The sequence below is a fragment of the Hyaena hyaena genome, unplaced genomic scaffold (genome assembly GCF_003009895.1).
Source record: "Hyaena hyaena isolate Hyena2069 unplaced genomic scaffold, ASM300989v1 scaffold_209, whole genome shotgun sequence".
NCBI classification, from domain to species: Eukaryota; Metazoa; Chordata; class Mammalia; order Carnivora; family Hyaenidae; genus Hyaena; species Hyaena hyaena.
Window position 1 is genome coordinate 762,245 of NW_024080844.1, and position 20,721 is coordinate 782,965.

The 20,721-nt window shown below is 44.9% G+C and overlaps 1 protein-coding gene across 2 annotated transcripts in view; it reads left to right on the top strand.

Moving 5' to 3' along the window:
* The first annotated feature begins 6,933 nt into the window (after window positions 1-6,933).
* Window positions 6,934-20,721, top strand: part of TNR (tenascin R) — an 85,850-nt gene continuing 72,062 nt past the window's right edge. The window contains exons 1-4 of one of the 2 annotated variants that reach the window (XM_039242387.1): window positions 6,934-7,432; window positions 9,802-10,278; window positions 16,568-16,831; window positions 20,094-20,209. In XM_039242387.1, the coding sequence (XP_039098318.1) occupies window positions 6,934-7,432; window positions 9,802-10,278; window positions 16,568-16,831; window positions 20,094-20,209 (1,356 nt within the window). Of the gene's footprint in view, window positions 7,433-9,801; window positions 10,279-16,567; window positions 16,832-20,093; window positions 20,210-20,721 lie in introns of those variants that run through there. The other variant, XM_039242388.1, reaches the window with a different exon arrangement.

The following is a 20,721-nucleotide window of genomic DNA, read 5'->3' on the forward strand; positions in this document are numbered from 1 at the left end:
AGTGAGAAAAATGGAGCCCCTCGTGCCATTCAGTCTGCCCTCTGTCTCTGCCCAGAGCAGCCACAGAAGCCACAAAGAAGTGCAGATACAAGAGGGGAGCAGAGAGGCCTGTGCTGTGGTCTGTGGTGTGCTCGTGGCTGAGTGTGTGGGGTGCTCGTGGCTGAGTGTGTGGGACCCTGTGCATCCCCAGTCTCTGTGATGACTCGGAAATCACAAGTTTTCAAATACCCCCCAGCTCCTCTAAGATCAAGGTTGACTGGTGTAGAATTGTTCTTGATTCTTTGGGACACGGCAGAGGCTGGGCACTTTTAAGTAAAGAGCCATCAGACAAGCCTTCCCTCCAGCAGGAGAGACTAAAGCAATTTCTGGGGTAGCCTTGGTGGAGAAAACATTAAGCTAAAAGTCATCGCTGTCAGGATGTCCTAAATCTGATCCCCAGAGAGGAGAGTGTTGATTTTTAAGAGCCTTGAGTCTCTTCATGAGAATGGTATGTGGCCACTAATTAAAGCTGGCTGAAGACAGTTAGGAATATAGACTATGGTCAGCAAGATCTTGTTCAGTCTTGGCTCCTCTGCTCATTAGCTGTGCAATCTTGGTCAAATTCCTTGGCCTTTCCTGAAACTCATTTTCCTCGTCTCAAATAATGGAAAGAAAGAGGGCCTAGCATGTTAGCAAAATCACCGCGGGGCCCTGCTGGCTGTTTATAGAGGGTCTGATTGATGGATGCCTCCTTCTGGTTGGCTATTGCCTGAGCCATACCTGTTGCTAAATATCTTGACTCCTAAGACATCACCTCTCCCTTGTTTATAGGATTATTGTCAGGAATGGATACAATAATATAAGAAAAATGCTTAGCTTGGCACCTGATTAATGCCCAATTGGCTGTTGGTTGAGTTATGGATGGATTTTTGTCCTACAAAGAATATATGGTAAAATTCTAACCCTCAGCACCTCAGAATGTGACCTTATTTGGAAATAGAGCCATGCAGACACAGTTAAGATGAGGTCATACTGGAGTGATGGGCCCCTAATCCAATATGGATGATGATGATGATGATGATGATGATGATGATGTGAAGACACAGAGACACAGAGGAGAAGACAATGTGATAACGGAAGCAGAGATTGGGGTGACCCATCTAATCAAGCCAGGAATGCCAAGGACACCCAGTCATCACCAGAAGTGAGGACAGAGGCATGGAATAGATTTTCCCTCAGAGCATTCAGAAGGAACCAGCCATGATGACACCTTGATTTTGGACTTCCCCCAGTTTCCAGAACCATGAGACAACAACATTCTCTAGTTTTAAGTTACTCAGTATTGGTGATCTGTGACCACAGACCCTAGGAAACAAATACAGGTTTAGAGCAAGTAGACTCCTCAAAGCCACATGAGACCATGAATTCATAAAGTATCAGGAAAAATAAGATTGTAATATTCATCTTAGTTCACCCTCTCATGTGATGGTTGAAAGCCCATCATCAGCATTCTCGTGAAGCAGTCTTTTGACTCATGCCTAAACACCTCCAGTGACAGGGAACTCACGACCTATCATGACAACTCAGTAGTTCTGACGGTTAGAAAAGCTCCTCTTTACATGGATCCCAAATCTGTTTCCTTCTAGATTAACCCAGTTGGTGGAAACTACTTCCCTCAGACCTTTTGCCATATAAAAGTCCAAACCTTCAGCATTGAACAGCCTTTCAAATACATTCACTGAGCAGACACATTCTTGTACATATCAGAGTTTAAGCAAATGCAATGTCTTTTTGTGTATGATCTCCTGGGGGGCTAGGTTATGCTGCTGGAAAAACCAATACCAAAAGCTGTGCCTCAAACACCAGAAGATTATTTCTCTCTCACCTACTGCCCATCCACTATGGGTCAGCAGGGGCACCGTGTTCATTGTCATTACTTGGGGGACCCAGACTGAGAAAGCAGCTGCCATCTTGAAGGTGGCCAACCACCACCGGGAGGGGAGAGCTCTGGATGAATCTCTCTTTCCGGTGCAGCAATGAATGCACTAATCCAGAAGTGACACACATCACTTCCTTAGAGCTCACGAGCCAGTTCTAGTGGCATGGGCACACTGTACCAAAAGGAGGCCAGAAAATGTGGTCCTACCATGTGTCTGGAAAGCCAGGCTAGAAGTACTCGGCAAAGAACACTGACACTTATGTCACCCCCTCTGTGTAGCTGTTTCTGCTACCCCTGACTGACCTGTGTTATCTACATTCTGGGCATTCTGTGTATTTGCTGGTCATGGTAATGGTCATATTGCCATGTTTTGTGTTTCCATCTTCTCCACAAGATTGAAAGTTTCTCAAGGATAGGGACTAGGTCACAAGAAATTCTTGGTTAAGGATGAATTTTAGAAGAGGGTCCCTATAGCCACAGTAAAAAGCCAGTGGTTTACACTGTATCTGATCTGGCCCCTACTACTTCTCGGACCTCATCTCCCCACATCTCCTCCTTCCTTCACTTGGCCACAATCTCACTGTCACTCAGACTCAGTAGTCTGACTCCAGCCTCAGAGCCCTCACACTGGCCGTTCCCTGCGTCTGAAATGCTGTTCCTCAGCCACCCTCGTGGCTCACCGCTCCACTTCCCTGAGGTCTCTGCTCAGCTGTCCCCTTCTCAGAGAAGCCTTCCCTCACCATGCCCTGTAATGTCAGCACGATTTCTCCTGCCTTGTTAGCTCCCTTGCCCCTCACCTTTTATTTTTTCCACAGCAGTGGCATCTTACCACCTGCTGATATAAACAAACACAAATGCATGTTACATTATCATACATTAAACCCCATATAATAAACATTATATGATACATTGTACGTGATACACAGGTTCCCTGTTATCTGAGAGTAGAGCCTTCCTAGGAAAGCTCCCGGAAGCTGAAATGGCATCAAGCAAAGGAGCAATTATCATTAATTTATATAGAAAATTTTTTGAGCATTCCCATACCCCCAAAAATAACCTCTCTTAGGCTTTTCTAATACCTTACGACACCTCTCGCTGATGGATACACAAAATACATTGAGATAAAGCACAGATGTGCACAGACACAGTTCAAAGCTCTCGCCCGCGGCTTGATGCTTGGATGCCGAGTCGTTCCCAGGAAGGAGCTGGGCACTGCCACTCTCCCTGCCTGAGGTAGTCACTGCCTCTGTGACAGCTCACTGCAGAATCAACGCTGGACGCTATTTCGCCTTTTGCCTTATTTCCCAAAAGCAAGAATGCTTTTCAGAACTCTTCCTCAATGCAAAGTGACATAACGGAAACTTTCAAAGCGCGAGAGATACCTGCACACAATTATTTTTACTATGTTTTTGTTTGCCCTCCCCCAATGCACACACGCTTGTTCAAACACACTTGAATGCAACCTCTGTGAATGGAGGAAGCACCATTTGGTATGTACTCAATAAATAGCTGTCAAATGAATGAAAAAGGAATCAGTACACATCCTGTGTCTTCCCTGCTCTGGACCAAATGCCAAATTCCTCCCTGTGACAAGACTGAATCCGTTCAACATCCTGGCCACCCAGGAGTGATCAGTGATCGGTGCAGTACAGAGCGAAACAGCCCCTTGCTTGTCCTTTATTTTCTGTATTTTAACTCCTTAAGCCTAAATGTCAAAGGTTTTAGAAGCTGCAAATAGCACAGTGTCGACTGACTCATAGCAAATTGGTTATTGACTAAGATCTTAAGTGTTTTTCACACATAAAGCCAAACTTTCTCTCCATAAATATTTTTGTAGTTGTTTTGGATCTAAGTGTAGGACCTGACATTTTTCTGTCTTATTTTTCCCGTCAGTTGCCTTCCTTTCTGTTTATAACTTCATCTCTTCTTTCACTTATTTATTGAGTGTCTACCATGTGCAAAAAAGCTGCATTAAAGGCAATGGGTGTTACGTGGTAATTTTACAGGTTCCAGGGGTGGGGGAAAAGCTATGTGGCAATATCAACATGGATCAGACAGACCAACTTTAGTTCAGCAAGAGAGCTGGCCTTCAGTGTACGAGTGAGTGTCAGGGACTGGTAGCAGAGCCATTCCTGGGAAGCTTTGGGTGACCAGAGGACAGAAGTAGCCCTTTAGGGAGGCAATGGCTGGAGCACCTGGAATGGAAAGCAAGCAGCACCTCGAATTGAGAGCCTCAGAAAGAGCTTACAGCCATGTGGGCAATTTGGTTCAGACATGTCACTCCATCTATTCTCAAGGGTGATTTACCACATCTGGATGTGACTCAATGGAACGCCTCCCACCACGTAACTCCCCTTTCTATGAACAAGGGTGTACTAAGTTTGGGTTTTCCTGCTGTCCACTAGTGAGAGAGACTTCTCACGTGTCCCAGTGATTTCAGGGCAGTCCTTGGACTGGGGAAGAATCAGAACAATTATTCTATGTGTCTGCAAACTATATTTATTTCAATGAATACTGAGCAATTATTTTAATTAATGCCAGGTAGTAGGTAAGCATTATACAGGTAATAACTCAACCATCACTATAATTCCACAAGATAGGTACTGCTATCATCCCCATTTAATTTTTTTAAGTTTACTTATATATTTTGAGAAAGAGAGAGAGAGTGCACAGAAGGGGCAGAGAGAGGGAGAGAGAGAGAATGCCAAGCAGGCTCTGCACTGTCAACGTGGAGCCCTGACACAGGGCTCAAACTCATGAACCATGAGATCATGACCTGAGCTGAAACCAAGAGTCAGACGTTTAACTGACTGAGCCACCCAGGTGCTCTAATCCCCATTTTATAGATGGAGAAACAGAGGCAACCAGAGGTTAAATGGTCTACCTACAGCTGAAAGCAAAGGAGCTAGGTATGAACCCAGACGGTTTGGCTCCAGTGTCTGTGATCTTACAGCTCTACTCTGCTTCCTCTTCATATTGGAAACTGGGACACATCATGGTCCAATATATAACACCAAAGTGGCTGAGTAATGAGATATGGTTTAAAAAATTTTTTTAATATTTATTTATTTTTGAGAGAGAGAGGAGAGAAAGAGTGAGAGCAGAGGAGGTGCAGAGAGAGAGAGGGAGACAGAATCTGAAGCAGGCTCCAGGTTCCCAGTTGTCAGCACAGAGCCCAACACAGGGCTCAAACCCATGAACCAAGAGGTTTTGACCTGAGTCAAAGTTGGATGCTTAACCAACTGAGCCGCCCAGGCCCCCTGAGACATGTTTTTTATACTAGTCATTAATAGATTACTCCTACCAAAATCAACCCTCAGGCATTGTCCAGTTGAGAATAATGAATGGACGAGAACAGCGAATAACTTGAGGATAATAGAAGGAGATAAAATAACTTGGAGAGTGATTCAACCCTCTGCTCACTGTGCATTTACTCATTAATTTCTCTCTTTATTCACCTTTCCATGGGTCCACTCATTCAACAGCCATGTACTGAGCATGTTTGCTGCCCTAGCCGCACATCAAACGCTGCAGAGAAGACATGGTCTGACTGGAATTGATTTAGCAGTCCAGGTGGGGAGAAACAGGCAAAGGAAGCACAGGTCTAGTGTGGGAAATGCTGTCAGAAGGGCTCCGCGAGCACAGGGGAGTTAACTTCACCTCACTGAGGAACAGAAGAAGGGATAGGAGGGAAAAGGTGAGAGGGGAAGGCTTCACAGAGGAAGGAATCTTGGATCCAACCCCAGCAAAACTTTCTAATTTCAAGGTTCCTGGGAAGATCCTAGCATGAACACAATTTCCAGCACAGACAACGGAGAATTGAACATATTTCTCAAGGAAGGAGATGGAGCATAGCGGTCAAGAAGACAGCTTTTGGAGTCAGTCAGGCCTGCATTCAAATCTTAACCTCTCCAGGCAGAACTGCCTCCATCATGAGATGGGGACAGTCACCAGGCCCCAGGCCCCTTGTAGGGCTGAGGCCCCCCTCAGGCTCTCTTCCTGAGGACCAGGAAGATCACGTGCAAGGTGGACACCGCAGCCTGGACACCACGCACATTCAGATGGTGTTAGTCGTCCTTTGTGCCTCCTTCTCAGACTCAGAGCTACCCTTACTCAGTCTTTAATCTTCTTAGAAGCTCTAACACGACCTTTAGAACCAAAGTTTGTAAGCCTCTTTCCTCTTTTACATAGGGAATAAAAAAGAAATATAATTTCTGTAAAACTGATTTGCATTATAGTAAATTTATCATTCTCCGTGGTTCTTGGTGACTAGGTAATCAGCAGAGGAGCTAATTCATTATTTTAGCAATTTAAACAGGACCTCGGAAGAAAGGCACCCTGTGGTCACAAAGCACTGAGACTAAACTAATGAGAAGATTAAAAGAAAGTTCGGCTCACACAGTCCCTGATAATCACACACGTACCCTAGGATTATTAACAACTACAATTACCTGGAACTATATTATCTGCCTGGTTGGTTATTCTAAAGTCAACTTGTATTGAAAACATGAGCTTAGAGGAGTTAATAAGTTATTTTGAAGTGGCTGGTGGGGACCCTTACTAATAAATATGTAGGAAAATATGAGGGTATGCCTGAGCCTCCATGGTGCCCTTCATCTTACTTCTCACCCAGACGTGAAAGGAGGCTCTGAGCTCTCCTTGGAGGAATAGCCCATCCAGCAGTCCTCACAGTTCCTCTTTGCTGAGACCACTTGCCCATTATGGGGCCAGATTCATACGTTCTAAAGTCTTTTGGGAAATCAAGATGTCCTGAAGAAGATGCCTCCCTCTCCGGGACAAAGCTCTGGGCTTTTTGTGACCCTGGTAGCCATTGTCCTTTCCCACCCTCCCCATGGAAAATCTTAAGTGCCATTCTTTAGCTTTGTAGGATTGTGCCCAGCTGTGGCGCTTAGCACAACTCTCAGAGGCCATCTTGTTCCGTGGTTTCTCTTGCAGATTCCCGCAACTTGGTGGTGTGCTGTGGGCTGGTCTCGAACCCAGAGCTCTGGTTGAGGATGGGGGTGGACGGGGAAACGGTGGTCCTGAAGAACATGCTCATCGGGGTCAACCTGATCCTTCTGGCCTCCCTGTTCAAGCCCTCCGAGTGTCAGCTGGAGGTCACCACCGAAAGGGTCCAGAGACAGGCAGTGGAGGAGGCAGGAGGTGTTGCCAATTACAACACATCCGGCAAAGAGCGGCCGATGATCTTCAACCACGTGTATAACATTAATGTGCCCCTGGACAGCCTCTGCTCCTCTGGGCTGGAGGCCTCAGCCGAGCAGGAGGTGAGTGCCGAAGACGAGGCATTGACAGAGTACACGGGCCAGACCTCAGACCACGAAAGCCAGGTCACCTTCACCCACAGGATCAACCTCCCCAAAAAGACCTGCCCATGCGCCGGCTCGGCCCGGCTACTGCAGGAGCTGTTGAGCCGGATCGAGATGCTGGAAAGGGAGGTGTCAGTGCTACGGGACCAGTGTAACAACAACTGCTGTCCGGAAAGCGCAGCCACAGGTAGGATCTGGGGGTGCGTGGGGGTCCATAGGGGAGCAGAGGTGCAGGGGGGACAGTGCATCCGCGGAGGGAAAAGCACCCTCGTCTGTAGCTCTCTGTTCACATGTCTGTGATCTAAACACAGTCCTTCCCCAGGGGACCTGGGGGCAGGGACTCTCTCCACTACTCAGCCGGTTTGAAATACATTAACCTGATTTTGGGCGGATGAGTCAGGTAATGGTACATCGGTTCAGCCCAGCAACTTCTGTGGCGAGCAGGGAATTTGATGTCTGTCTTCATTCATCTTTGGTTTTCTCAGGCTGTTGAATTGATATCTATCCATGTTAACCTCGGGGACTAGAGAATGCAGGCGCTCTGTTCTCTCCGTCACAGCCTTTCTCCCATCTGAGTCAATGATAGTCATTAAGGTCTCAGAGGACCTGTCCCCATCTTCTCCGGCAAGATAGAGGTCTTGGCCCCCTCCACACACACAAACAAGTGTGCATGCACACACACACACGTACTCACATACAATCACAGAGCTTATCCACACCCCCAAATGCTGAGTGTCCGAGACATTTACCTCTCACCTCACCCACATCCTGACTGGAAACATTTACGAATTACTAACTTGACCTCTCTGGGAGAAGTCATTACATCTTCAGAGCCAGACTCCCTGAGTTCAAATCCTGGCTCTTCTACTTACTACCTGGTGTTTAAGCAAGTTATGAAACTAGCCTGTGCCTTCCTTCCCCACCTAAAAATGCTGATTATACTAGAATGGCAGGAGTTATTTAATATAAGATTTGGGCTCGCCAGATGAAAGCCTGGCTTCTGGCAAACACCACGTAGGCAACAGCTATCAGCTGACCCTGAATATACAGACCTTGTGCTCAATCCTCTCACCCATCAGGTATCATAGACCCAGGCCATTCACTCTTTATTGAGAAGAGGGATTTGTCATTACTGACTTGGGTTCCAGTTTTCACCTCTACAAGATCTGATATGTCAAGGCCTTCACACAGAAGAATGGCCAGCATGTCGAGAGGGTAGCAGACACCCCAAGAATAGGGGAGGCTTTTGAGTAGTGAAATATTTCACAAGTTTTCATACCTCTTTCTCCTCCTCAAAACTAAAACTGTAAATGAACAATTATGAAACAGAAGAGAAAGTCCTGTTGTCCTGCTTCCCATTCTTCCCATTCTTCAGTGAGAACTTTCAGACTAATTGCCTTTTCAGCAGAGCTGAGGAATATGGGGAAAGCCACAGGTGTTCATGGACATGAACTCTGGGCAGCGGCTGAGTGGACTTTCTACCAGCCTTGCTTCAGGCTCCTTGGCAGATGTGGAAAAATCTACAAGCAAGAAATGTGTTAAACAGTGTCAGTGTGGTGTCCTTTCAGACCACGGGGTGACATAAAGTGGCAGAGTTAAAAAAAAGGATATAACTTACTTGACCCCACGTCCCCAGAGCCAAGTGCAGAGAAGCATGCCAAGCAGGTACTGGACTTGTGTTTGCTTAATTAGTTTATTTGATTCATGCTAGACAGATAAATCAACCCCTGTAGTTAGTTAGCATGTGGTAAAGGCTAGGACAGAGATACCCATAGAATCCAAAAAGATCACAGCGAACAGTAACTAAATGAGACCGAAGTTATGGGAAGCCTTAGAAGTTACCTTGGTGCAGAGCTGTGATAAATGAGCAGTGGTTGTCAGATGGTGGGAAGGAGAGGGAGCAAGACGGGTCTGTAGCACATATGATCTTGCCCTGCGTAGCTGACTCAGTGCTCACCCTACATCCCCTTGGGTCTCCATCAGTCCCCACAGTCAGCTCCTGGGCATCTTTGTCAGGGACTATCCCTGGTCTGAGGGAACCTCATTGGCATCCCAGAGAAGATGAGCATTTACACCACCCCAGGACAGCCCTTAAGCCATAATGAAGTTGACCTGCACTATGGCTGAAGTATCCTGCAGGATTAGACCCAGGTTATCCTCCCTGGGACTTTGTTCACACAGGCTTGGGTTGTGGCTTGGCTCCTCCCTGCCTCACCTTCCCCTCTCCCTGACCAGTTTCTCCTGGGAGCACTTTCTCATAAGTCCCCTTGACCTGAGTCCTCATCCAAGGACTACTTCTAGGGAACCCAAGCTAAGAAGCATGGAAGGTGAGCTCCTAGGGGACAAGGGGCCAGATCTCATCCATCCTTGCCCCCAGCATGGTGCTAGGCACGGACAACCCAGGTTGAGGGGAAATATTTATGCAACTGTTATGTACCAAACTGGGTGAAGCTTCGCTGTCAGTAACATTCTCTGCCCGCTGCCCCCCACCCCACACCTACACCACTTACCAGAGGTGCCAGTGCTGCCCTTTGACCTTCTCCTTGACCATTCCAGGACAATTGGACTATATCCCTCACTGTAGCGGCCATGGCAACTTCAGCCTCCAGTCCTGCGGCTGCATCTGCAATGAAGGCTGGATCGGCAAGAACTGCTCTGAGCCCTACTGCCCCCTGGGCTGCTCCAGCCGGGGAGTGTGTGTGGATGGCCAGTGCATCTGCGACAGCGAGTACAGCGGAGGCGACTGCTCAGAGCTCCGGTGCCCAACCGACTGCAGCTCCCGGGGGCTCTGTGTGGACGGGGAGTGTGTCTGCGAAGAGCCCTACACGGGCGAGGACTGCAGCGAGCTGCGGTGCCCTGGGGACTGTTCAGGGAAGGGGAGATGTGTCAATGGCACCTGCCTCTGCCAAGAGGGCTACGTGGGTGAGGACTGCGGCCAGCAGCGGTGTCTGAATGCCTGCAGTGGGCGAGGACACTGCCAAGAGGGGCTCTGCTTCTGTGAAGAGGGCTACCAGGGCCCTGACTGCTCGGCAGGTAGGAAGGGATGTAGGAAGGGGAGCGGTGTGGGGCATTTGGCAAACTCATTGGAAGCGGGAAGATGGGAGGGAAGGTGTGTTTCATGCAAAATAACTCCCCATTGGGTTATGCTCATTGGCTTTACAAGAGAGCTGATTTCTCGAATTAATCACAGTTGATTGAGGCAGATTTAAGGAGGGAAAGGGCAGACACCAAGAAAGATCAAGTTTGGCTGAAAGTTGGATCTTACCCTTGAGGCTGGAACAATGACAATGGTGATAACGGTGACAGCATTCTACTGTCCTTGAGGTGGAAGAAAGCAGAAGGTCATGCCATGGGACTGGCTGCTCTCTAACTCAGAGGGCTTCCATGAGCTCCATCTGTCCCAAAACATGCCCCTCGCCTGTTGCTATATTCCAATGACATGTTCTTTTCCAGTGTTGCTGCACAGACTAACTAAGCACTCTGGTTATTTCAGAACTTATGTATTGCCAGGGGTTATTCATTTATGAAATGATCTAGTGTCCACATGGAAAAAAAAAGTCTTTATAGGCAAGAAATGAAATGTAAACAGGAATAAAGTCCTAATGGCATCAAGCAACAATTCACATTCTAATAGTTAGTACAGAATATTGAAAGGCTGTGACTCGCTTTGTACCAGATGACATTGAGTGAATGGGAACCAGCCCCATCTGAAGTCTTCCCTTGGGGAAACTGATACAAAGGTGATGTCCTGAAATGAAGATCTAAGTCTAACAGTGGAAAAAAATACTAACATCTCACTGGAGCTAGTTCTTTCCACCTGAAGTCAGATTATTTCCATCATCTCACTTGTATTGTTCCTCCTCTTGTAACTAGATCAGTGACTCCTGCCAATACATTTTGTTTTCATAGCAGGTTAAGTGACTGATCTTGACCCTTTCCACTTATGATTGAATCTTTAACAATGGTTCAGATCACCCATTGGGAAGATTTAAAATAAAAATAATAACAAATATTTTTAAACCTTCTGATGGGCCAGCCCCTGGAAGGTCAGCTTCAGTAGCTTTTTGTTCTTCAGCATTGCTGTGGATCCCCACCCAGATAAACAGACTAGTTGGAAAAGCTTCCTGCACCTGTGACTTCAACTTAAATTCTCTCAAAAGAACAATGGCAGTAATGAAAACAACAACAACAACAACAACAACAACAAAGCAATAACACACTGTTTAGGAAAAAAATCTTTTCATGTTCCTTCATTTTTTCTATATTCAATTATCTCATTGAGCTCCTAATTTTGTTTACTGAACCAAAATATCTTTCTAAAAACACAAATGGCTGTTATGCCAATTGTTCCAGAGGAAAATTCAAGCAGAAGTTAAGCCCCGTCACGAAGGCAAGCCTTGTTTAAATCCAAAGTCAGTAGGTAGTCGCTGAGAATGGGAGGCTGAAACATGGCCTTAGATTTCATCCACAGGGCAGGGCAAGGCTCCAGGAGGCCCCATCAGAGGATGCTAAGGGTCAGCTTGAGACATTGCCATGGATGGCTATTCTGTAGCCCATATGCTTCTTAATAGAATAGATCTTTGCTGGGCTGTACATACCTGCCATGTTCTTGACCCTGCTTGTCTACAGGAATGGGTCAATTTGCAAACAAAATCTTAATCTGATACTGATTCAGACTGAATGGGAAATAAACCCACCTGGCTCCTCAGGGAACACTCAACAGCTCCTGTCATAACTGCAGCCGGGTTGACTCCAACATGAACACACGTTACCTCCAATGTGTTATCTCTGTGCAGTTTGAAGAAGACTTCCGGAGGCCCAGGTGAATTACTTTATAGGTTCTCAAAGCATTTGAGGAAGGACAGTTGCATAACCTCTGCCTGTTTCTATAGCAACCCTGGAGCCACCACTCGTTGCAGGAGGTGCTGCACTCAACGCCTGCCTTTCAAACCAAACACCACAGGTCCCTTCCAGAGAAGTATCTAGGTCATTATCTAAAGTGCTACTTTGCTTGCTCTTTGTGAAAAGGCTATGGGAGAGGGGGCTATTTTCCCACTGTTTGCCATTTCTGGCCAGATGCACACACCACAGCATCACTGCTTCTCTCACCAGCAGGAAGGAAGACAGGAGAGAGAACGGGGAAGGTGAACTCGTGGAGAGCCACAAAATATATCCCTGCGTGTGTCATTCTTTTCTCTTCGGCAAGGCCACGGCAAAGAGCTGCCCACTGTGTGGGCTTCATTCTGAGCCCACTAGACCACGAGAGCTTGGATACAATTGAATAGTGTCGCCAAGGCCACTATATTTGACTCTGAGCCTTGATCTTTGCTCATAGCATGCCATGGGACAAAAATCTCAACCTTTCCGCCTCTGTTCTGTGGCCATGTGAAGATAATAGAAGAAAAAAATGCATGAATATGAGCACTCAAAACAGGCTATAGAAAAAAGCTACACTGGGCTTCTCATTTTACAAATTTAAAAAGCAGCAGTCCACAGAGACAGGAGGAATTTTCCAGAGCCAGACCGCTAATTAATGGCGGAGAAAGAATGAGAACTCTGGTCTCCTACCAACTTCTAGCACTCTTTAATCCTCTCCAGGATGCTATGTAGAGTGGAATTGAAAAATAAAAATTTTAAGAGCCACATGCATAAAGAAATAATCTTTTGATAGGGAAGCTGAGCCCTGTCAAATGAGTTTCTAAGGTGTTAGAGGTGGGATAGAAAAGCATGTTAAACCATTTTTCCATGTCGGCACCAGTAAAGGAGGTTATCACAGAATCTGTCCAGTGAGCTGGCCCAAACTCCCTATGAGTCAGCAGGATTAAAGAACCACCAGAGCAGGGACTTGAAACAATCCAGATTGCCATTCTCTGGACTTCAGTCAGACCTGCGGAGATCCATCAATGTCAGCCTCGGCCTCTGCCTGTACTGCAGCCAGCCCAACCTTTGGTACCTGAAATTACTCGCTCCTTGGAGTGAGACACTTCGTGGAACTAATGACAACTGTTCTCACCACATATGTGCACAACTGAGGCAAGATCTAAAAAGTAAACAGCATGGAATCTTTGCAGACAAGCAACTGTGATTCTTCAAGCCACAGTTTATTCCTTTTTAATTGCCTGCTCTTCCCCAAAGTGCAAAGTCAGAATCCCAAAGAAAGTAAGACTATCTATGAACACTTTGCTTCCATCTTAAACTCATTGAATCAAGGCATATGGCTCTTGTACAGTGTTTATTAAAGTTCAATAAATACCATTTCATTTTATGAGAATACTGACACCCAAGTATATAGCTGCTGCTAAGTTATAGAATGAGTGGTGGTGGTCTTGATCCATGACCCCCAAGAGCACTTCCTCCACAAACGATACCATTGCTGCTTTCTCATCACAAGTTTACCACCAGGCTCAGGTCTTAAGATAAAAAAAAACTTGCCAAGTTAAGCTGTCAAGACAAAAAATCCTTCTATATTCTCTTTTTACTTTAACATCCCAAAATTCTCTGCTTGGATCACTATTAGCTTTATTTTCTGAAAGAAGTAACCAAAAAGGAATACACTGACTTGTCCCAAGCGCTCTAGGAGCCATTGATGACTTGAAATTTGGTATGACCATTTCTAAGACTATGACAGGAGAAATCCCACTTAGGAAACCTGGAATCAATTGTGTTGAATCACAAGAGGCAAGCAGTAGAGAATCCTTTTTAAAATAAGTTTCTTACCTCTAGGATAAGTGCCAGTCTGGAATTCATATCCTAAAGAATAGTCTGAACCCTGCTTTACTGCAGTTTGCTTTAGATGGCTGTGTGTAAATGAAAAAAGGCATCCAGCACAGTACATAATCTGTCCTACAAATTGTAGGGAAAAGAAACTCTTAAGAATAGAAGATCTGGATTTGAGAATCAATTTTTACCCAACTCTATGACTTTTAGCAAGTCCCTTAACCTGGGCCTCAGTTTCTCCACTTATAAAGTTGGGACAATTATATCTACCCAATCTACCTCATAAGGCTGCCATTAAAGGACTTTTTAACATTTCATTTAGATAGTATGTCTGACCATGTCTTATAGACCGGGGAATGCTGGTCAAATGTAGAGTGATAATTGTTTACTGGATAAGAGGTTCTAGAGCCATTATGCCTGGTTCAAATCCTAGCTTCTGTGTTTGCTGACTGTGGGAGCCAATCTCTTCATCCTATAAGGATAATAATAATACCTACCTATCTCATTGTGTTGGTAAGAGAATGAAAAGGGATAATCCACATAAGAGCGCTTAGCATTGTGCTTGGTATACAATAAGTGTTCGATATAATTATGCAAAGCACTGACGCATTCTATATATAAAATCATCTTCCCTTGGTCCAGGACTGACATGCATCATACAGGCTATCTCCAGAGTTCTTAGTGCTCTTCAAAGCTTTAATAGTGTCAGCATTAGAAATGATATAAGCTTATAAATGATCGTTTGAAGTTTAATTATTGAATTCTCATTTACATATATTCAGTCTTATAAATTAAAAAAAATGAATGTTTATTTTGTTTCAGTCAGCATTCACCATCTTCAATCAGAGAGAGCTCTGCTTTCTAGAGCGTTGTATACAATGAGTAGTTTGGGGCAAAAATAGTCAAAGCAAATGCCCAACACTGCAAATATATGTTCGTAATTTCCATCCCATGAGTCTGAGTTAAAGGGCTTGTCATTTCTGCTTCTGCCGAGGAGCTGGGGGCACATGTGTGAGCACAAGAGTGCTCTCCACTCACATGATCCTGTGAATAGCAGCTGGCTCCGTCTTATGCTTTTGCGGAGGTGAAAGAGTGAGAACATTCAGAGGAGAGACTCAAAGCCAACAGCATCTCTTTAACTACAGTCTTCACTACATGTAAATTTATAAGTTAATTACAACTATTTAAATATTGTCCCAATTTTGTAATTTAATCTCTGAGCAAGTCCAATGACAGGCACACCCCCAATTGGTTTCAAAGGTTCATTTATTTAATACTCACACTAGTGGTGAGTCTTCACTTCCTAAGGGAACCACACATGAAAGACTATGTCAATGAAGTTCTTGGATGATGCTTTGAGTAACATTTGAGAAGTGGAACAAGAGAGAAAAATCAAAGCCCTAAAGAATGCTTCTTTATCATCAACCCCAAGATCCAGACTAATAAAAATTAGTTTAATACAAGTTACATTTCTTTTGAAGCTTAAATGGTCTTTTTAAAAAGGGAAAATAGGGGCGCCTGGGTGGCTTAGTCGGTTAAGTGTCTGACTTTCGCTTAGGTCATGATCTCGCAGTTCATGGGTTCGAGCCCCGCGTCAGGCTCTGTGCTGACTGCCAGCTCAGAGCCTGGAGCCTGTTTCAGAGTCTGTGACTCCCTCTCTCTCTGACCCTCCCCTGCTCACGCTGTCTCTCTCTCTCTCTCTCTCTCTCTCTCTCTCTCTCCTAGAAATAAATAAAACATTAAAAAAAATTTTTTAATAAAAAATAAAAAGGGAAAATAATATGATAAAGGGCTGTTGAATGCTTTCATCAGTCCATGGCATCCAGGACTTACTGTTTTGGTTTTCTATATTTTGCAAGATAACCAGGCATAAGGCTTTATTCCCACTTGCCAAATCAAATATTGGTTCCCAGGGTGATCTGGTGACATACACTTATTACACTACCAGAAATGTAGGCCAGCAGTGTGCTCTTAAATATGCAACAACTAACTCTCTTTGGGAAAAAATTAAAACCCTGGCTTTGTAGCATTTGCCAGTGTCCATGGTGGAAATACTCCTTCCACAGCCAATGTCAAAATACCAACATGACATACATCACTAAACATGGGGTCAGGAACAGTTTTGCAGTAGAATACAAGTATACAGTATTTCCACCAGAGAGGTACAACACACATAATCTAGTTCAAGGACATGCATAATAGTAAAACTTAGTGAAATAACTTGGGAGTGATGAGTTTTGAGTATTTATGACCCTTGTTTTTAATCCAATTTGCTTAATTGTAAATTTATAACATTTAATCTTTAACGATGGCTATATGTAACAACTGTCTTGAAAACTTCCTGAAAATTTGACATTCAACTTTCACAAGCCAGCAAGAGCGAGCTCCAGGACACCTCTAACTCAAAACCCTATGGAGATAGAAATACAAAGCACAAAAAAGACAAGAAACTGCCCACAAAGGAGGTTACAAATCACTCAAAGCCAGTGAGTGGAGTAGAACATACAGACAGGCATGTGGGGTGAGATGTGAGGGGAAAAGTTGAGTCCAGGATGGGGAAGGCAGTCCTCTGAGCTCATGCTATCTGTGTATTGCCTCCCGGTAGTTGCCCCTCCAGAGGACTTGCGAGTGGCTGGTATCAGCGACAGGTCCATTGAGCTGGAATGGGACGGGCCGATGGCAGTGACGGAATATGTGATCTCTTACCAGCCGACGGCCCTGGGGGGCCTCCAGCTCCAGCAGCGGGTACCTGGAGATTGGAGTGGTGTCACCATCACGGAGCTGGAGCCAGGTCTCACCTACAACATCAGCGTCTACGCTGTCATTAGCAACATCCTCAGCCTTCCCATCACTGCCAAGGTGGCCACCCGTACGTAACATTTCCCCATCCTACTTCATTTTTCTTTTCTCTTACATGAGATCATGGGCATTCATGGTAGTAGTGTCTTTTCTTAATTCTTCGGGGATGCCTGCAGTAATTATTGTTCTTGAGGGAAAGGGCTCCCAACAACGTGATTCACTTAGAAAAGGGTAAATCATTAAAAAGGCACTTCCGATAAAGAGAATTTCCAAATGCAGGCAGCTCCCATCAATTATAGAACCAAAAGGAAAAAAAACCAATTATTGAGTTCTGACTTGTTATAAGCTTGAGTCTGATTAGAAGTCAAAGAAAGTATGAGGCTTATACAGACTTTGAATCTCGTTAGGGATTCAAAACGAGGAGATATGAAATAGGACGTATAATAAGCAAGTGCTAAATGGTATGTTACAGATGGTAAGTGTATAGCAGAGTGGGGAAAAAAATCTTATTTAAAACCACACTGACAACACCCACTTCTCCTCAGAGAGAAGTGGCATAATTTCTTCATGGTCTTTTGTTTAGCAAAATATAGTCCATTTTGATTATAAAAGTTGAAACTCTAGAGTATAGTTTAGAAAGATTCAGTGGAGAGAAAAAAAGGTGGAGACAGGGGCAGAGGCCAGCTAAACTGTTCTCCATAAGCAATCATTTTTCTTTTGTCTTTAGAATGGGGAAAAATTCCTATAGATGCATATCTGTATTTTACATGTATTTTATTTAAGCACAGAAACTTTTTCAAAGGCTTGCATACCAACTATTAACATTGGCTACATCAAAGAGTAGAAGAAGAAGAAGGGAGGAAGACACTGTTATTTTTTTTTTTCTTTATACACTTCTGATTTCTTAAATCATCTTTTCCAATACTGCTTCTTCAAATCTCAGACACCAGCTGGGTGTCTTCCAATCACTTTCAATTCTGACCCCACCTACCTGGAGTTAGTGTCAGATCCCACAGGTTACTGCTTGCATCTCACAGAACTGCCCCGTCAGGTACCAGTCACCAGTCCAAAGTTGTCCCCAGCACTTCTGATTGATCAGCTGTAATTCAAGAGGTTCCCACAACCCTTCCTTAAGTTTGATAATTCCTTAGAAATTCACAGAACTCAGGAAAGTGCTAGACTTACCAGCACTGCTTTATTATAAAAGATACAACTCAGGAACAAGCAAAGGGAAGAGAGATGCAAGGTGTGGGGGATGGAGGTGGAGTTTCCATGTCCTCCCTAGGCACATCACCCTCCCAGCACCTCAATGCATTCACCGACCTGGAAACTCTCCAAACCCTGACAGTTAGAGATTTTTATGGAGGTTTCATTATGTAGGCTTGATTGAATAGATCACTGGCCATTGGTAATTAACCCAGTCTCCAGCCGGTCTCCCCACTTCCCAGAGGGTGGAAGATGGGGCTGAAAGTTCTGATCTTTTAAATCGTTCCATGGCTTTTCTGGAAATCAGATATCTAGCTATCTCACAATCATACAAAAGATATTCTCATTGCTCCAGAGATTCCAAAAGTTTTAGAAGCTGTGTGCCAAGAACCAGGGACCAAGACCAAATACTTTTTACTATCTTGCCCAGAGATTTAAGACATAGCAGGAAACTGGAACAAGAAGTAACCATGAAACAGAAGCCCCTGGGTCAGTAAATGGGACTTATCACCAAATCAGGGATAAGAGATTTCAGGCCATGTTATGTAGGTCTCAAAAGACAAGCTGGTATTAGGATAACAAATGCCATGAAAGTTCAGAGAAGGGAGAGGTCAAAGAAAGAAGCAATGGCTTTGAAGGTTTCACGGACTTGAATCACACTTTGAAGGACAGGGACAGGCAGAGAGGAAAGGATGTAAGAAATCGTCCCATTCCCTCGCTTTCCAGGGGACAGAGATACTGTTATAATACTGGATTCCCCCTATAAATGCTGACTCTGTAAATATGCCTATAATTATCTCTGTTTATATTTGACCTTTTTTTTTTTTAATTCCTCTGGTGCCTGAGAACCAGTTTTAGATATCTGCAATGATTGTGCAGAGAGGCAGGTCACCATCTGCCACTTTTCCCACCTTGCTTCTGGATGAGTCACCACAGCAAGTGGCTGGCCCAACTCCCAGTCGTCTCCTCTCTGGTCCACGTGCACATGCAGTGATGAGGTTTCCATCCCCCATGGCATTTATCATGCCAATTCAGGGCATCCCCTCAGGGAAGCTCCCAGGTGACAAGGACAAAATCATGTAAACTCACCTCACATGCCTTCAAGTGGGTTCAGAATCAGACCTGCCTTTTGACCAAGAAGCACTGAAGAAGCTTCCAAACAGGAAGGATGAGAATCTGTCAGTTTTCCAATGGAATATCCCACCAGAGGCAAAGCTAAAATGGGAGCAGGCTCCCTGGAGAACTGAGAAAAGTCATGCTGTCATATTTCAGGGCTGGTAATTGGAACTCCATTAGGACAAGCATACTTCCACCTCACTGAACCTATGCATGCCTCTGTGTGTGTGTGTGTGTGTGTGTGTGTGTGTGTGTGTGTGTGTCTGTATGGGGGTAGGAAAGGGGGTGATTAAAACAGGAATTAAAAACAAGATTAAGTGAGGCACAGGTGAGTGAAAGAGATAAGGGAGGAATAATGAAGGAGAACCACAGAAAAGAGAGAGAGAGTGGAATGAGCAAAATTCCCAGTGTCCACCATTGTCCTGTGTGTGTGTGCTTTTGCTTTCCTCATGTACGTGAAATGGAACTCATAGACCATCTGAGACTTGGTGATGTGAGCTAAACAGAATACTCAGACTGCACATCAGATGGCCAAGAAAAGCGTTCTAGTCTTAGTCTGAAGTTGGCTTGCTTCACATCTTTAGCCAACCCTCTCTGTACCTCCCTCTTCCCAGGGATGAAACGGGAACATTTCATTGCCTCTCGGGAATCCTTAGAGCCTCCAAAGATAGTATTTAATTCTCTGAGAAAGGCATCATATTAAATACCAAGATTTGCCACGTTAGTAAGGAAAGGGTGTCTTTCATCACCTATTATGCAACAGAAAGCATTAAAAAATTATTTATTAGATTATGTTTGTTAAGCTCACTCAGGTATTCATCAATACAGAGCAGCACCGGGGCCATGACAGAGCGGGCCAATTCCGCCCGTGGGACCCATGGTGTTTGTAATAAGATTGGGATTGCCCAGCAGATCCGTGGTGTGGAGGGATCGCATCCAGGCAAAGCCCCAGGTGGTGTTCTCTGTCCCTGCCAGGAATAGCCATGACATGGTCACCCATATTGTTCCAGATCTCTCTACCCCTCGAGGGCTACACTTCAAGACCATCACAGAGACCACTGTAGAGGTGCAATGGGAGCCCTTCTCATTCTCCTTCGATGGATGGGAGATCAGCTTCATTCCAAAGGTAATGCTCACCTGTCACATTGCTAACCAACCTTATTTGGAGTATACCCTCAACTTGGAATCAGGAGCTTCATGGGGGACACTACCCAATATCTCTTTCTATGCCACTAAGGATGTAAAGGGACCTTTTGTGGTGTCTGCGCTCTAGAACGTATCCTTCACAAAAGCATGGTGAAGACTGACTGGCAAGAGTGGCCCTGAGCCTACCAGCCTGGCCTTGGAAGACAGGATGTGGGAAGCAGCCACCAGGCCCAGCTCTCTGCTCAGCTCTAGGGTTTGGCAAGCTATGATGCGAGTCTGAAAACCAAAGCTTCAAAATGCTGGCCCTTCTCTTTAAGACACAAGGAAAGCTGGACTGAATCAGTCACATAGCTTCATTTCATGCAGAAGATGCCCCCAAAAGTTAGCTTGTGTGGCCTCCATCTCTGAAGGTCAGAGGCATAAACCAAAAATACCTTTTATAATCTATTAATTGAGAACATTTTACCTAAAACAAATTACGTTACTATTAGT